We start from the raw sequence: 14,026 nt of genomic DNA, 5'->3' as shown, positions 1-14,026 counted from the left end.
ACACAAAGAATTGTGGATTTTTTTTGAATGAAAAAAACCACCGTCTCAGATAACTAAGTCAAGCGATGGATACTCTTGCATTCATGAAATGGAACCTGCTATGGCAGAGTCAATACTGACCTCTCATTAAAGTGTGCGTCTCTGTGCTGGGGGAGTCCCTGTTTCCTCCTCTGACTTGACGAACTACTTGAAGATGGAATATGAGCCTCCATGGCACTGGAGTTCCGAACGGCAGCGACTGCCTCTTGTCGAGCTCTCAGCAGGTCTGCGAGGAGGCAAAAACACTCATTTTTTTACCTCACCTTACAGGCTAAGACAGACAGACAGACACTTCAGCTCATCACAAGTACCATAAATATGCAACCAGAAGCCATGGCATACTGAAAAGTACACGGTGTTTATTTTCAGTCTGCCGCACTTGCATCTGGTGTGTTTTGACTACTTAGATCCCAGGTTTTCCCTGTAACACGTGCATTTTGGATACGTGTAGCAAGAGTGCCCAACTTCACACTCTCCCATTACAGTGTGACTATTTTCAGCTGACATAATCCATCTTTAGAAGTGGGCAATTTGTGATAAAGAAGCCTGGCCCATGAAGTGAAATGCTCGTTTAACTAATAAGGGAGTGGAGGATATCACCAGACGGTATCTTTAACAGTGGATACAGTGAACCCTCACTAATCAATTCATACCAGAGATCTGATTTACACTAGCACCCACCCAGCCCCAAAAATTCAGAGAGCTGCAGAAACACTAGCTCCCAATTTTAATTTTGATAATTAATCTCCATCTTACTGCTGTGTTATAAATGTGGTGACCTTGTGTTGACTGTTTATAGTAGCATAATCCTCCAAGGTATCTGCGTTCCTCCAATTCTGGCCTCTTGCACATCCCTGATTTTCATCGCTCCACCACTGAAGGCCCTGCCTTCAGCTATCTTGGCCCTAAACTCTGGATTATCCTCCCTAAACCTCTCCACCTCTCTTTCCTCCATTAAAATGCTCCTTATAACCAAGTATTGGCCATTTGGCTTAATTTCGCCTAATGGGACGCGATGTCAAATTTTGTTTGGTAATGCTTCTATGAAGCTCTTTGGGATGCTTTACGACATTAGAGACATTGTATAAATGCCATATGTTGTTGTCCTGATTAACTGTTATTAATGGTTGTTAAGAGTTAGGATTGGTGCTGTTAATGGATCTTTGTACCTGGAAGGAGCAGCAGCCGTGGGTTATTTGAGACCAGAATCTGGTGTAAATTGCACGTGCTGCACAGTGTAGGACTGAGGCAACAACAACTTGTACATAATTAGTGTCTTTAACAGAATAAAACGTCCCAAGGCGCTTCGCAGGAATAAGGTTATGAAGCTATATTTGACACCCAGCCATATAAGGAGTTTTAGCCCAGATGACCAAAAGTTTGGTCAAAGAGGTAGATTTTAAGGAGTGTCTGAAAGGAGGAAAGTGAGGGAGAGAGGCGGAGAGGTGTGGGGAGGGTATTCCAGAGCTTGGGGCCTTGGCACTGTAGGCACAGCCGCCAATGGTGCGGCAATTGAAACTGGGGATGCTCAAGAGGCCAGAATTAGAGTAGTGCAGATATCTGAGGGCTTTGGGGCTGGAGGAGGTTACAGAGCTGGGGAGGGATGAGGCCATGGAGGGATTTGAAAACAAGGATGAGAATTTTAAAATCCAGGTGTTGCGTAACCAGGAGCCAATACAGGTCAGCGAGCACAGGGGCGACGGGTGAATAGAACTTGGTGCGAGCAAGGACATGGGCAGCAGAGTTTTGGATCAGCTCAAGTTTATGGAGACCCGAAGCTCAGGAATCTTCCTGGTCCAATACTCTGGTTTGTGCTACATTAGTTGATCTCAATGCGGGTGTGGTGGAGAGGAGGGGAACCCCCAGTGCCCCCAGGCAGGGTTGAGGAAATTAAGTTTGTCAGCATATCACTCACTGTCCTATACCTCTTGCTGCAAGGTATATTTAAGTTTTCCCAATGAGTGAGGACAACATCAAGTTTGAAGTCCCCAAAGTTATGAGTCAGTGTCCAGTTTTGCTCAGCAGTTTAATTCCCTCCTATCATGTTAACATACTCTAGTAACAGTCATTGTATTAACACAGTTACTAACTTTAAACACCTGTATTCAGCAGTGAACTGAGGAAATTAAACTCCCCAAAAAAATGTTGGGAGAATCTTGCCCCAGCATGGGGTTAGGAAAGAACGGGGCTAGTAGATAAAGTTCAGCAAGAAGGCTTAAATAAAACAATGTGCCACCTTGCAGTACGATCAAGGAATCAGTTGTCTTTATTATTGAGCCACAGACCCTAAATGATTCGATCAAAATATACCACCTAAAAAAGGACACAAAAACTCAATGAAATTCAGCCTTTGACATCTATGTATTTGTGTCTCTGATTTGCATCGCTTGATGTGAAACTAAAGCAAATTGCATCACCTCGTTTTCTTTTGCAATTCGTACAAAACCCAACGTGATGTTAACAATAAAGATCACATAACGTCAGACTATAGAGCCCCAGCTAATATCAGTCCACAGGGCAGAGAATTAGGTGGGCATTTGAGGTGCCTGGAGACATGAAGCGTTCACAACAGTATGGATGTTCCCGGAGGGCATGGCTTAACTCTGGCAATGATCAACATTTTGCTTGTCCTGTTAACAGCGATTACTGGCTCTGTGGTGCTCCACTTGACCTGGTCGTGAGGAGATGGGTTAGGGGTCCAAAATCAAATTAGATGACGGTGCCCCTGCAATTATCCTGTACATTTTGAGCCTTAAACAAAAGACAATCGTGACAACAGGGTCATGTGAATGGATTTAGCGATAGCGATGACAATTTGAATACTCTACTAACACTTGGCTGAAGGAGGGGCTTGTAATAAAAAGCTATCTATGTGTTAGCGTGAACCGATGTAGCGTACATCACACTGCAGGGGTCGCGCCTTTTTTTTAAAAAGAAAAATCCAGTCATTTCCTGCTGGATTTTTCATTTGCAAACCCTGGAGAGGAGCCAGGGATTTTAAATCAACTGCTGCCAATCTACAGAGGAACAATTGTGCTCTGACTGACCTCAGCATGTGCCTATTCACAACATTCAGGTGGCATGGCCTTAAAAGGGAGACACAGCCCTACCTCAGTAGCAAAACGAGTATGTCGCATGTTACAAGATATCGCACTGAAATCCTTACAAAACAGTAGCATCAGTTTCTACATCATAAGCAATGCCACGGGAGATCGGTTAGGAGAGTATTCAAATTGTGAACAGAAGCCTCGCTATCACTAAATCTATTCACATTGCCCTGTTGTCACGGTTTTTTTTGTTTGAGGCTCAAAATGTACAGGGATAATTGCAGCGACACTGGACACCAGAGTTAAACTGTGCCCTCCGGGAACATCCGTGCTGTTGTGAATGATTCATGTCTCCAGGCACCTCAAGTGCCCACCTAATCCTCTGCCATGTAGCCTGATTACTGCTGGGGTAATTAGCAGCTCACTCCGTCACAACGTTCAGGAAGAAATAATACATACAGTGCTGACTTTACATCAGCAAAATCCTATATATACATAAAAAATATATTATACGCATATAATTTCTGTATTCTTTAAGCTAAATAGAATCTACTGAAAGGTGTTAATAGGAACATCTGGAGCAGCACTTTAAAGGAACTTGTCCTTTGACTACACGAGATCAAGACAGCTTAAAATTAGCAAGTTACCTCCTCTGCCTCTTTGCACCATATGCTCTAGAGCCCTATCTATCACAGCAAAACCTTTCCCCTCAGGGGACGGCACAGCTAGAATTGTTTAGAATTTACAGGGACAGGCCATTCAGCCCAACTGGCCTGTGCAGGTGTTTATGCTCCACATCAGCCAGCTGTTCAAGCGCACGGCTGAAGAATGCAGACATAGCGCAGAGCACAAGACACTCCGGACTGGATCAGGCAGTGTCGTCTCCGTCCCTCTCTATCGTTAGCTTTGACTTCCTCTGGACTACCTCAGGGTGGCCTGTCATCACAGGACGCTTTAGCACAAAGGGCCAGTTACAGTTCACAGAGAAACTTCAGCGAGACCGGGAACTGTACAGTTGGCACGGATACAGGAGTAGATCGGAAAAATCTATCCTTGCTGCAAAGGGGCTGGAGGGAGTCGTCAAGAGAAACAGCTGCATTCAAACAAACCTTTCAAACCACAACATCCGTCTGACGGGAAACACGAGCAAAAAAAAAAATCGCATTTATAGATAATAAAGTTAAGAATTTAAAAGCCGAGATCTACACGTTGTCGTTTACATCTCGTTACTTTCTGCCCTCCACCCCATCCCTTGCTTCTGTTCTAACTTTTTTCACTGCTGTGGCAACTTGCCAGCAGACTGCCAGTTAAATATATTCCCTGTTAATCCACAAGCGTCACCTGAATGAGTCATTTGAGCCGCCTAGAGCTACAACTCAGTTTGAACCCTATGCTCATGCAACAAAAAGGCCAACCACAGAGAGATTCCCCACCCCCACAATGTGCCTCTTCTCTTTTATTCCTGAGTTTAGAACATAGCAGCTTAAAAGGGTAATGCCTTTCTTAAAATGGCAACGTCTGCCACTGTCATGGCATCTCAACGTCACTTGCACCTCGCTTTACCTCCTGTTATCCACCTGTAACTTTCCTCTGAGGAACCGCGCACCTTCCCCCGTGGCATAAATTTAATTCGAATTCCACCTTTTTTAAAAAAAATAAAAAGCACACAAAGCTGACCTCCACATCATTTCGGCTCTCCTGGGTTCAATATTACAGAGACAGACCATTACACAGAGATAGCAATTTCATCTATTTTCTGAGTTACTGTATAACAGAAAAAGCCATTCAGTGGAGGGACACTCTGTGTGCCGAATATGACAGTATTTTAAAATCGGCAGGATCAGAAATGGACAAATTGTTGCCTGCTTTGGCCAGCAGAAGAAGTGACACCTTAACATTGCTAAATGCAAATACACAACAGCAAGCAGTCACGAGTTTGACAAAGGGATTCAGAAACCAATTAACATTACAGAAAGAGCTAAAGCAGCGCACCCAACATATATCGATTTTAAAGATGTCCCTTTAACACTGTGCAAAACAAGAGCCTGTGTATCTGCTTTCCATGGCCTTAAGGCTTTTTATTTCTGTGTACTTACCCTGTCTGCGCTGCCTAGGAAGTGCTGCAAGTGTAAGTGCTTACATCACACACACACTCTCACACACACACACACACACACACAGGAGAGAAACCATGTGTGGGCTGCTGATCGCATATCTTTAAAGAAAAGCCTACTGGGTTTCGGGCCTTGCAAGGGAAAAAAAAAATTGTACTTTCCACTCAGTGACTAATAGGGAAGATACAGCCAACATAGGGTGAGTTGAAGAAATCATTATTATTGCATAGCAAAGAAATCACTTATCATCTCCCTTAAAAGAGACAATATTGCTCCAACTTGGCTAATGTAGGCTCACTGAATAGACTGTAACAGAATCACATCTGGCTAACATAAGTTATTAAAATGATCTCACTTCTCCCCTCTTGCCCCAGTTTAATTTGAATGACTTTTTTTTAAGAAGTTTTCTGAGCTTGACACAGACAGACAGAGATAGAGCGTGCACTGTGCTATTATACTAGCATGCTGACTGACCAAAGTTCGAATCTCACACAGTGCTGTTAAAACAAAATGGCGCTTTGGTGAAAACGAAGAGAAGAAATGTGAAGCAACACGAAGTTACAAGGAACATAATCCAGTGAAATGAACAGAGCCAGATGGATTAGGAAAAGCTCTTTTTTCTGCAAGAACACATTGGGTAATGAAAGAAAGACTCCTACATTTATATAGCGCCTTTCACAAACCTCAGGAAGTCCCAAAGCACCTTGAAGCCAATGAAGTGCTTTTGAAGTGTAGTCACTGTTGTAATATAGGAAACGCGGCAGCCAATTTGCGCACAGCAAGCTCCCACAAATGGCAATGTGATAATGGCTAGATAATCCTTTTTTAGGTGTTGGTTGAGGTACAAATATTGGCAAGGACACGAGGGAGAACTCCCCCTGCCCATGGGAATTTTTTTTATGTCCACCCGTGAGGGCAGGCAGGGCTTCAATTTAACATCTCATCCGAAAGACACTACCTCCAACAATACATCACTCCCTCACTACTGCACTGGCATGTCAGCCTGGATTCTGTGCTCAAGTCTCTGGAATGGGGCTTGAACCCAGAACCTTCTGACTGAGAGGCAAGAGCCAACTGAGCCACAATTGACACCATTAGGTATAAAGGAGCTGAGTGGATGTGGGGCCTTATCTAAAGGATACGAGACAGAACTGCAGAATGTCATAGGGAGAACACACAGCATGATGCCTCCGCATCCTCTCAACTGAACTCTCAGTTGGCATTGACAGATCAAAACAAAGGGCAGGAGAAATGTTTAATTTTAAAAGTAGGAAGGAAACTAAGGAAGCCAAAGGGCAATGGAAGGAAGAGGCAGTGCAGTACAGTACAGTCAGGGAGGGAGCTGTTCCATGCTACACATTCCACTGAGGGAGAGCCTTCAAGACTAGAATACCTTGCCCAGGGACATATCAATTGTAGGGCTCCCACTGTTAGCTTGTTCGATGTTAGCTAACTCCAGACATATCAGCTCAGTATCACGCTGCATGCAGCATTCAGCTACTGACATGAAGCCACACTTCTGCACAATTATTTTTATATCCCTGCTTACTGAATTATGGGCACGATACAGTGGACGGTTCCCGTTGTGCTGCCGTCATCGAGAAGATAGAGAGATGCAAACATCTACTCGAGGTGTCGGCCCACAATGTCCTGTCATCCAGCTTCTGAAACGTCAGTGACAATATCCACCAGAGTTTTTAAAATCACAAATGTGCAGATACACTCAACATAAATACGATGCAAGCAGAGCCAAGACTTGGGAGGAGTTAATTCCACACTCCCTAGGAGCACAGGTCAGAGTATCAGGGTTATAACATCAGAGCTCCCCATCGCTGATGCCCACTCTCTCTAAACATGGTTTCTCCACCAGAATTGGGGAATTATCCTTTCTCCCTTCACCATGAATACTTAATATTTTATCTGAGGTTTGATAGGTAATCTAGAACATTCTATCCCTTTCTAAATAAAGGAAAGCTTAACAAAAATTTGTTTGTCCCCCTACGTGCAAGTTTTTTTTTGGTTGTTTTAAATGCAAGGATGTGGCAAGGTTGGGTGGCACAGTGGTTAGCACCGCACCCTCACAGCTCCAGCAACCTGGGTTTGATTCTGGGTACTGCCTGTGCGGAGTTTGCAAGTTCTCCCTGTGACCGTGTGGTTTTTCGCCGGGTGCTCCGGTTTCCTCCCACAGCCAAAGACTTGCAGGTTGATAGGCAAATTGGCCATTATTAATTGCCCCTAGTGTAGGTAGGTGGTAGGAGAATTGAGGGAAGGTGGGGATGTGAGAGGGTAATGGGATTAATGTAGGATTAGTATAAATGGGTGGTTGATGGTTGGCACAGCTTCGGTGGGCCAAAGGGCCTGTTTCAGTGCTGTATCTCCATAAATAAATAAAAACTTTTAGTTCCAGCGATAATCTCCTGAGGAAAATGAAATCTACTTATGAAAGGACTTTACAGTTGACCAAAGAGTGAAACGTGCATCTAAATATCATATTCCAACCTCCCTGACTGAGATTACCAGTTTAATGTACACTTGTGGTCAGTTTGTGCTGTAGTTCCATTCTCACCATAACCTAAGTTGACAGGGATCCAAATTCATTTCACTGACAGCACTTAACACAAGACCTTTACCCCATCATTTGGGGCTTAAACGGAATTGGCTACCAAGTCCCCTGACCGTATCTTCCTTAACGAGACTCAAAGGGTTGAATTCTTAAATGGCCGCGGAGGCGGGACCAGAGGCAGGCAGGCCCACAATTTCCCGCCACCGGCCATCTTGGAATATGCCAGTTCAGTGCGGAAACAGCAACCTGCCACTTAGGCATCATTAAATGCCTTTTAAGGTAACTGATGCCGGAGGGATCCATCTCCATTGTATCAGTCCGGCAATTGTAGTCAGTTTTAATCTAACTTTTTCAAAAAGTCTTCAGAGGGTGCTTCCATGTTGAGGATCCCTCTCTCGCTCCTACATAAATTGGCAGCCCCCATTTCTGATGGTGGGGCTGCCAGAGAGTGCTGGAGGGCCTCCTATTGGCCCTCCAGCCTCGGAAGCTGCCTGCTGTTTGTGCGCTACCTACCACTAATTGGCCAGCTCGTTAAAAATTGTGTTGGGCATCAGGCACCAAGACGATGTGGGGGCGGGACTCAGAAACGTGCCCGATGTCAGGGTCCCAACACAAGGACAAAAGTCCGGCCCAATGTGTTTCTTAAATTACTATTTCCTTCTACTCCTCCACAGACCCACACTCCCTGCAAATTATTTTTTCTGGTCCTCCTTCAGATGTCCCAGCATCGCACCACCACCACACACCACTGAACGGGTGAATAAGAGCCTGGATCACAGCTCATGTCAATTCTGCTCTGTAATTGACCGCCCTGGCCTGATTTGACTAATACTTTCTCCTTAGTTAAGTACTTGGCCTACACTGGGCACCTCCTGTCAATTGCCCGGTGCAGAATGGAGCGTCAGAGTGCGAACAAGGACCAGCACAGATCCATATCCCACCCAGCACTGACACAAGGCACCGGTATGACAACCCACCAACAGCCAATCGATAAGACCCAAAGCTTTTGCCTAAAGGTCACTAACGTCCTGGAACAGCCCATTCCAAAACTGCTCCAAAATGCGATGGTTAGTTTGCATCCTTGATCTTTATCACACTGCTGAGGTTACAAACCTGGCCAGTAGTCCTGAAAGGCACTTTTAATTAAAGCAACGAAGAGAAACAACACCTTCAGGAGTAGCAGAAAAGTTCAATGCTCCTGTCACACCACTATGGCCCTCGACTTGAGTCCTGCCCTAACACATCAACCATCGCATGTAACAGCTTCTGCTACTATTAAAGGTCTTTTCAAGCTTGCAAAGCTGCCATCCTTTGGTGCGACCTAAGAATACCAACACCTTGGCTCTTCTCCAATTTGCAGCGCTGTCACTGGAAGAGCGTACATATGGCTCAACTTCCTGAATTTCCAGTCTCACAGAATCATAAAACGCAGACGAAGGCCTCTCAGCACATCGTACTTTTATTTAGAGATACAGCACTGAAACAGGCCCTTCGGCCCACCGAGTCTGTGCCGACCAACAACCACCCATTTATACTGATCCCACATTAACCCCATATTCTCCACCACATCCCCACCATTCTCCTACCACCTACCTACACTAGGGGCAATTTACAATGGCCAATTTACCTATCAACCTGCAAGTCTTTTGGCATGTGGGAGGAAACCGGAGCACCCGGCGGAAACGCAGACACAGGGAGAACTTGCAAACTCCGCACATGCAGTACCCAGAACTGAAGCCGGGTTGCTGAAGCTGTGAGGCTGCGGTGCTAACCACTGCACCGCCCATGTGAAAGAGCTGTCCAATTCGTCCCTCCGCCCTATTCTTTTCTCATAGCCTGGCCATTTTCTCTCCTTCCAGAATACCTCTAATTCTCTTTGTAAAGTTACCATTGCATCTGCTTCCAACCATCCTTTCAGGCAGCGCATTCCAGATCATCATAACTCGCTGTGTAAAACAAAATTCTCATCTCACCTCTGGTCCTTTTGCCAATTACTTTAAATCTGCGTCATCTCGTTATTGACCCTCCTACCAGTGGAGACAGTTTTTCCTCATTTACTCATAACTCAATTTTGGAATCATGGACAACATGTGTGTAAGTATAACGTCAATCCTTTTGGCCATTTTAGATAGCAGTTTGGAAGCAATTGTTAAATTCCAGAAGAAATATCAACCATCAGATATTTGTATTCATCTGATAGCAACTGTGAAAAAAAAAATCAATGCAAACTTTTACGGAAATAGTAATGGGTTTACCACCAGAATTTACCCTGTAATGATTTTCCATTAACTGCTTTCATTTTAGATTAGATTTACAAAATCCTTATGCTCCAGACTGCTGAAACAATAAAAGTAAATTGAACCTAATTGGTCGGTAAACTGAAATTTTGGGTTTACAACATGTGTACTTTGTGCCCGAGGCAACAGAATGGATTTGTTAAAAAATGAATTCCATTGGTTTGATGTACAGAGGCATTGAGTGGGCTATCAGCTTGGAATATTGAACCTTCACCTCTGGGGGGCAGAGTTCATAATCAGAGTCTCCACCTTCTCTCAGCTGGAATGGAGAACAATTTATGGGAAAGCTTAAAACTCCTCTGCTGCTCCTTTATTCATCCATGAGAGAATGCTTGAGGCCTTATCCTTTGAGATTGATCTTTTCTTCTATTTATTTGCTCTCGACTCGCGTTTGTCCTTTCAACGCCCCCATGAGCTTGCTCGAGCTACTTACCTGCCTCCTCAGGTACACTGAACCTGCCACAGAGATGTGGCTCTATTTCAAACCTACCATCACTAAGCAGGACGCCATGGAGCCACCTTAACTTTAAATTGACCACGCTATCATTTATAAGAGAGGAAACAGAACTTATTTTCTCAGGATGTGAGTGATGCTGACAAAACCACCTTTAAGAAGGGTAGGCTGTCTTGCTTTGTGGATTTAAAAAAAAACACAACTGAATGGTTTGTGATGTCAATTCTTAAGACATTAAGAGTTAATCATGTAATGTGGGGACTGAAGTCAAGTGTGGGCCAGACCAAGTAGGGCTGGGAAGGGAACAAGTTGGGTTTTTAAACAACCATTTCACACTTAGTGGCTCTTTCTGGAGGCAGCATATAAATGACCCGATTTATTCAATTTCAGAAGGAGCCATGATTTGAAATCATGACTTCTGGGTTGCAAGTTTCATCCCATAACCACAAGGCTACTGTACCTTTCTCAACAGGAGTCCCAAGCCAACTTGAGCATCTAACAGTCCCCCCCCGCCTCTCCCCACCACCACCAAGGCATCAAATGAAGTAACCATGAAGATCCAAATGCAATGTGTTGTTGGCAGACTTATTTGGGAATGTGCTTCGCTCCCCTCTTGAACAGTGGGCTAAGCAATGAGATAAGGCAGCAGATGCTGCCAAGCTCTATATTACCCACTTTTATGGCTCAAGAGGGAATCCTGAACGTCACTTTCAAAAATCATGAGGGGTCTGGACAGAGAAGATAGAGAGAGATTGTTCCCATTGGCAGAAGGGTGAAGAACCAGAGGGCACCAATTTAAGGCAATCGGCAAAAGAACCAAATGGGACGTGAGGGTCTTTTTTACGCAGCGAGTGGTTCGGATCTGGAATGCACTGCTGGAGGGTGTGGTGGTGGCAGATTCATTTGTGGCCTTCAAAAGGAAATTGGATAATTATCAAGAGAGAAAATCTAAAGGGTTCCAGGGAATAGGCAAGGGAGTGGGACTAGTTGAGCAGCTCTTCTAGAGAGATGGCATGGACATGATGGGCTGAATGGCCTCCTTCTGTGCTGTAACCATTCTATGATTCAATGACCTGAAACGTTAACTCTGTTTCTCTCTCCACAAGTGCTGCCTGACCTGTTGAGTATTTCCAGCATTTTCTGTTTATATTTCATATTTTCAGCATCCACAGGATTTTGCTGTTGGCGGACACCCCTTACATCTTCCAATTGATGCCATCAAGATCATCTCTTGAGCCACAAAAAAAAAGGCGATATCCTCTTTGCATTTTGCAACACGCAACACCACCTCTCACTATTGATTAGCCTGCTGTTCGAGATGGTGAGTGAAGCACATTGCTCAAACAAGTCTGCCAGCAACACATCACCTGCAAACAGAAGTGTTGCAATCCACTGCAAAATGCCTGCATTGGACACTCCAAGACAGTCTGTTACAAAGCCATCCAATGTATAATCTCACACCTTAAATTAGCCAAGGTGCTAAAATACTGCCAGTATTGCCCATCTCAAATCAGGAAACTGCTGAAATATGTATTAACAGCTTCTGCCTAGAAGGAAGACGTGTGACTTGAATCCCAGTGGTTTCCACCACCTGATAGGTTGCTTTTAATGCAACGCAGAAGTGGTTCACTTGTGGGTACCTTCCTGGAATGACCACAATCTTCTCCTGCACTCTTCTGGCTGAAGACAGGCCTTTGCAAGCAGCTAAGAGTAAAAAACCCAACTCAGAAGCAGAGAAAGACAGACAGGAGGATTATTTGTTCCACCTACATCGTAAGTAATGATTTAAAAAAGTATACAGGAAAAAAAAGGTAGGATTACTATGCAAATCTAAGAGATCATTAAAAACCTTTGAAGTCAACACTCCTTGATGGCTCAGTGTGTGCATGCCCCACATGGTTTGGTACTGAGCCATCCAGATTGCAGAAGTCAATCCTCGATCTCTACTGAATTAGCTGATATCAGCTAGGATAGCAGTTATTACAATATGGCTTCAGTATCTCCAAGCCAGAGAACATTTAGGCTCACACTCCTGATCATACTCAGTGACCTGTGGATATTGCATGAGGTCAGGTTCCAGCGAACCCACTGAACCACCTTTGCCAAGAAGCTTGCGGACACTCAGAAGCAGAATGAAGTTTTCTCCTGATCACCTGCCATAAAGCCTGTGGGAGATCATGGGGGTAATTGCCATATCTCTGGGGTTGCAGCAGCTCTTGTGCTGGAGTTACCTTGAGCAATGTTACCCCTAACTGTCTTAAGGTCACCAGAGTAAGATAGCAGAGGGGAAAGCATTCATGAAACAGTGTCCCAACCAGATTCAAGTAAGAAAGGGAATGAAAATACACTTTGATGGTCCAAATTCTATTGCTTGGCTTAGCTATTATCACATGGTTACTGATTGCCATCATGTGCAAACTGTAGCTCAGTGGGTAGCACTCTTGCTGCCAAGTCAGAAGGTTGTGGGTTCAAGTCCCAGTCCAAGATATGAGCACAAAATCTAGGCCAGTGCTCCAATATAGTACTGAGGGAGTGCTGCACTGTCAGAGGTGCCATCTTTTGGATGAGACATTAAACCAAGGCCCCGCCTGCCCTCTCAGGTGAATGCAAAAGATCCCATGACACTGTTTTGAGAAGAGCAGGGGAGCTCTCCTTGGTGCCTAGGCCAATATTTATCTCTCAATCATAATAATGTCACAAAAGGTTTTATTTTTGTACTAAACTCTTGGACTTCTATGTGTTTCCAAAAAAAAAAACTGAAAAAAGAATTTTGCTCAGTGAAAGACTCCTGCAAAATAATTGGAATTCCTGCAATGTTTTGAAAGGAAGTTCAGAACAAGAGTTGAACCTTATGGGTGTTTTGAAAGGAAGTTAAAATTGTAAAAGGGAAGGAAGGCCAGCAGTTTCAAGGAAACCCCAGGGGTTTAATCTTTCTTCAGAGCTGCTTTTGAACCAGGGGAATACAGTGTGTCTGGACATGTGACCATGTTCAGGAAGGTTCTTTTTTCACTTAGGACCCTTGTAAAATGCCTGTGAATTGGACAAAGGACAGACATTTGAAATCTTTGCTCGACCTGCCTGTAGCAAGAGAGAAAAGATCCAGAAAAGTGCTACCTCTCTCTATAAAAGGAGACTCTCATCTCTTGAAAAGGAATCCTGCATTTGAAAGGTAGCAGATTCCTGTTGCCTCCTGTCTCTGAAGAATTTCTGCATCCAGTGAGATTCCTGCTGCCTCCTGTATTCTAAGAAATCCTAAAATCTGAAGAATTCTTTTACTGCTAGACTGCTGCTTCAAAACCCCAAACAAACCTGTTGCTACACCCTGATGGAAGACATCTGTGACGCCTGCTGCAGTTAAATTGCCATGAACACCTACCCATCACAGACTGTTCATCAACCTTGCCTGCAGAGACTTGGAGTGGCATCTGACTATTCGACTCTGGGACACCTTACCGTACCGAAAACATCCTACCAGAACATGAACCTCAATTTTTGTTATTATTCCTTCTATT

General features: G+C 44.3%; 1 protein-coding gene across 10 annotated transcripts in view; it reads right to left on the bottom strand.

Annotated features, from left to right (window-relative positions):
- The window catches only part of samd11 (sterile alpha motif domain containing 11), a 231,663-nt gene that overhangs the window by 50,064 nt on the left and 167,573 nt on the right, over window positions 1–14,026 (bottom strand). For all 10 annotated transcript variants that reach the window (XM_068017043.1, XM_068017037.1, XM_068017038.1 and 7 more), the window contains one exon: window positions 121–265. In XM_068017043.1, the coding sequence (XP_067873144.1) occupies window positions 121–265 (145 nt within the window). The remainder of the gene's footprint in view (window positions 1–120; window positions 266–14,026) is intronic.

Source organism: Heterodontus francisci, chromosome 37 (genome assembly GCF_036365525.1).
Source record: "Heterodontus francisci isolate sHetFra1 chromosome 37, sHetFra1.hap1, whole genome shotgun sequence".
NCBI lineage: Eukaryota > Metazoa > Chordata > Chondrichthyes > Heterodontiformes > Heterodontidae > Heterodontus > Heterodontus francisci.
The sequence above is the reverse complement of the archived record's forward strand: the minus strand, read 5'-3'. Positions and strand labels throughout refer to the sequence as shown.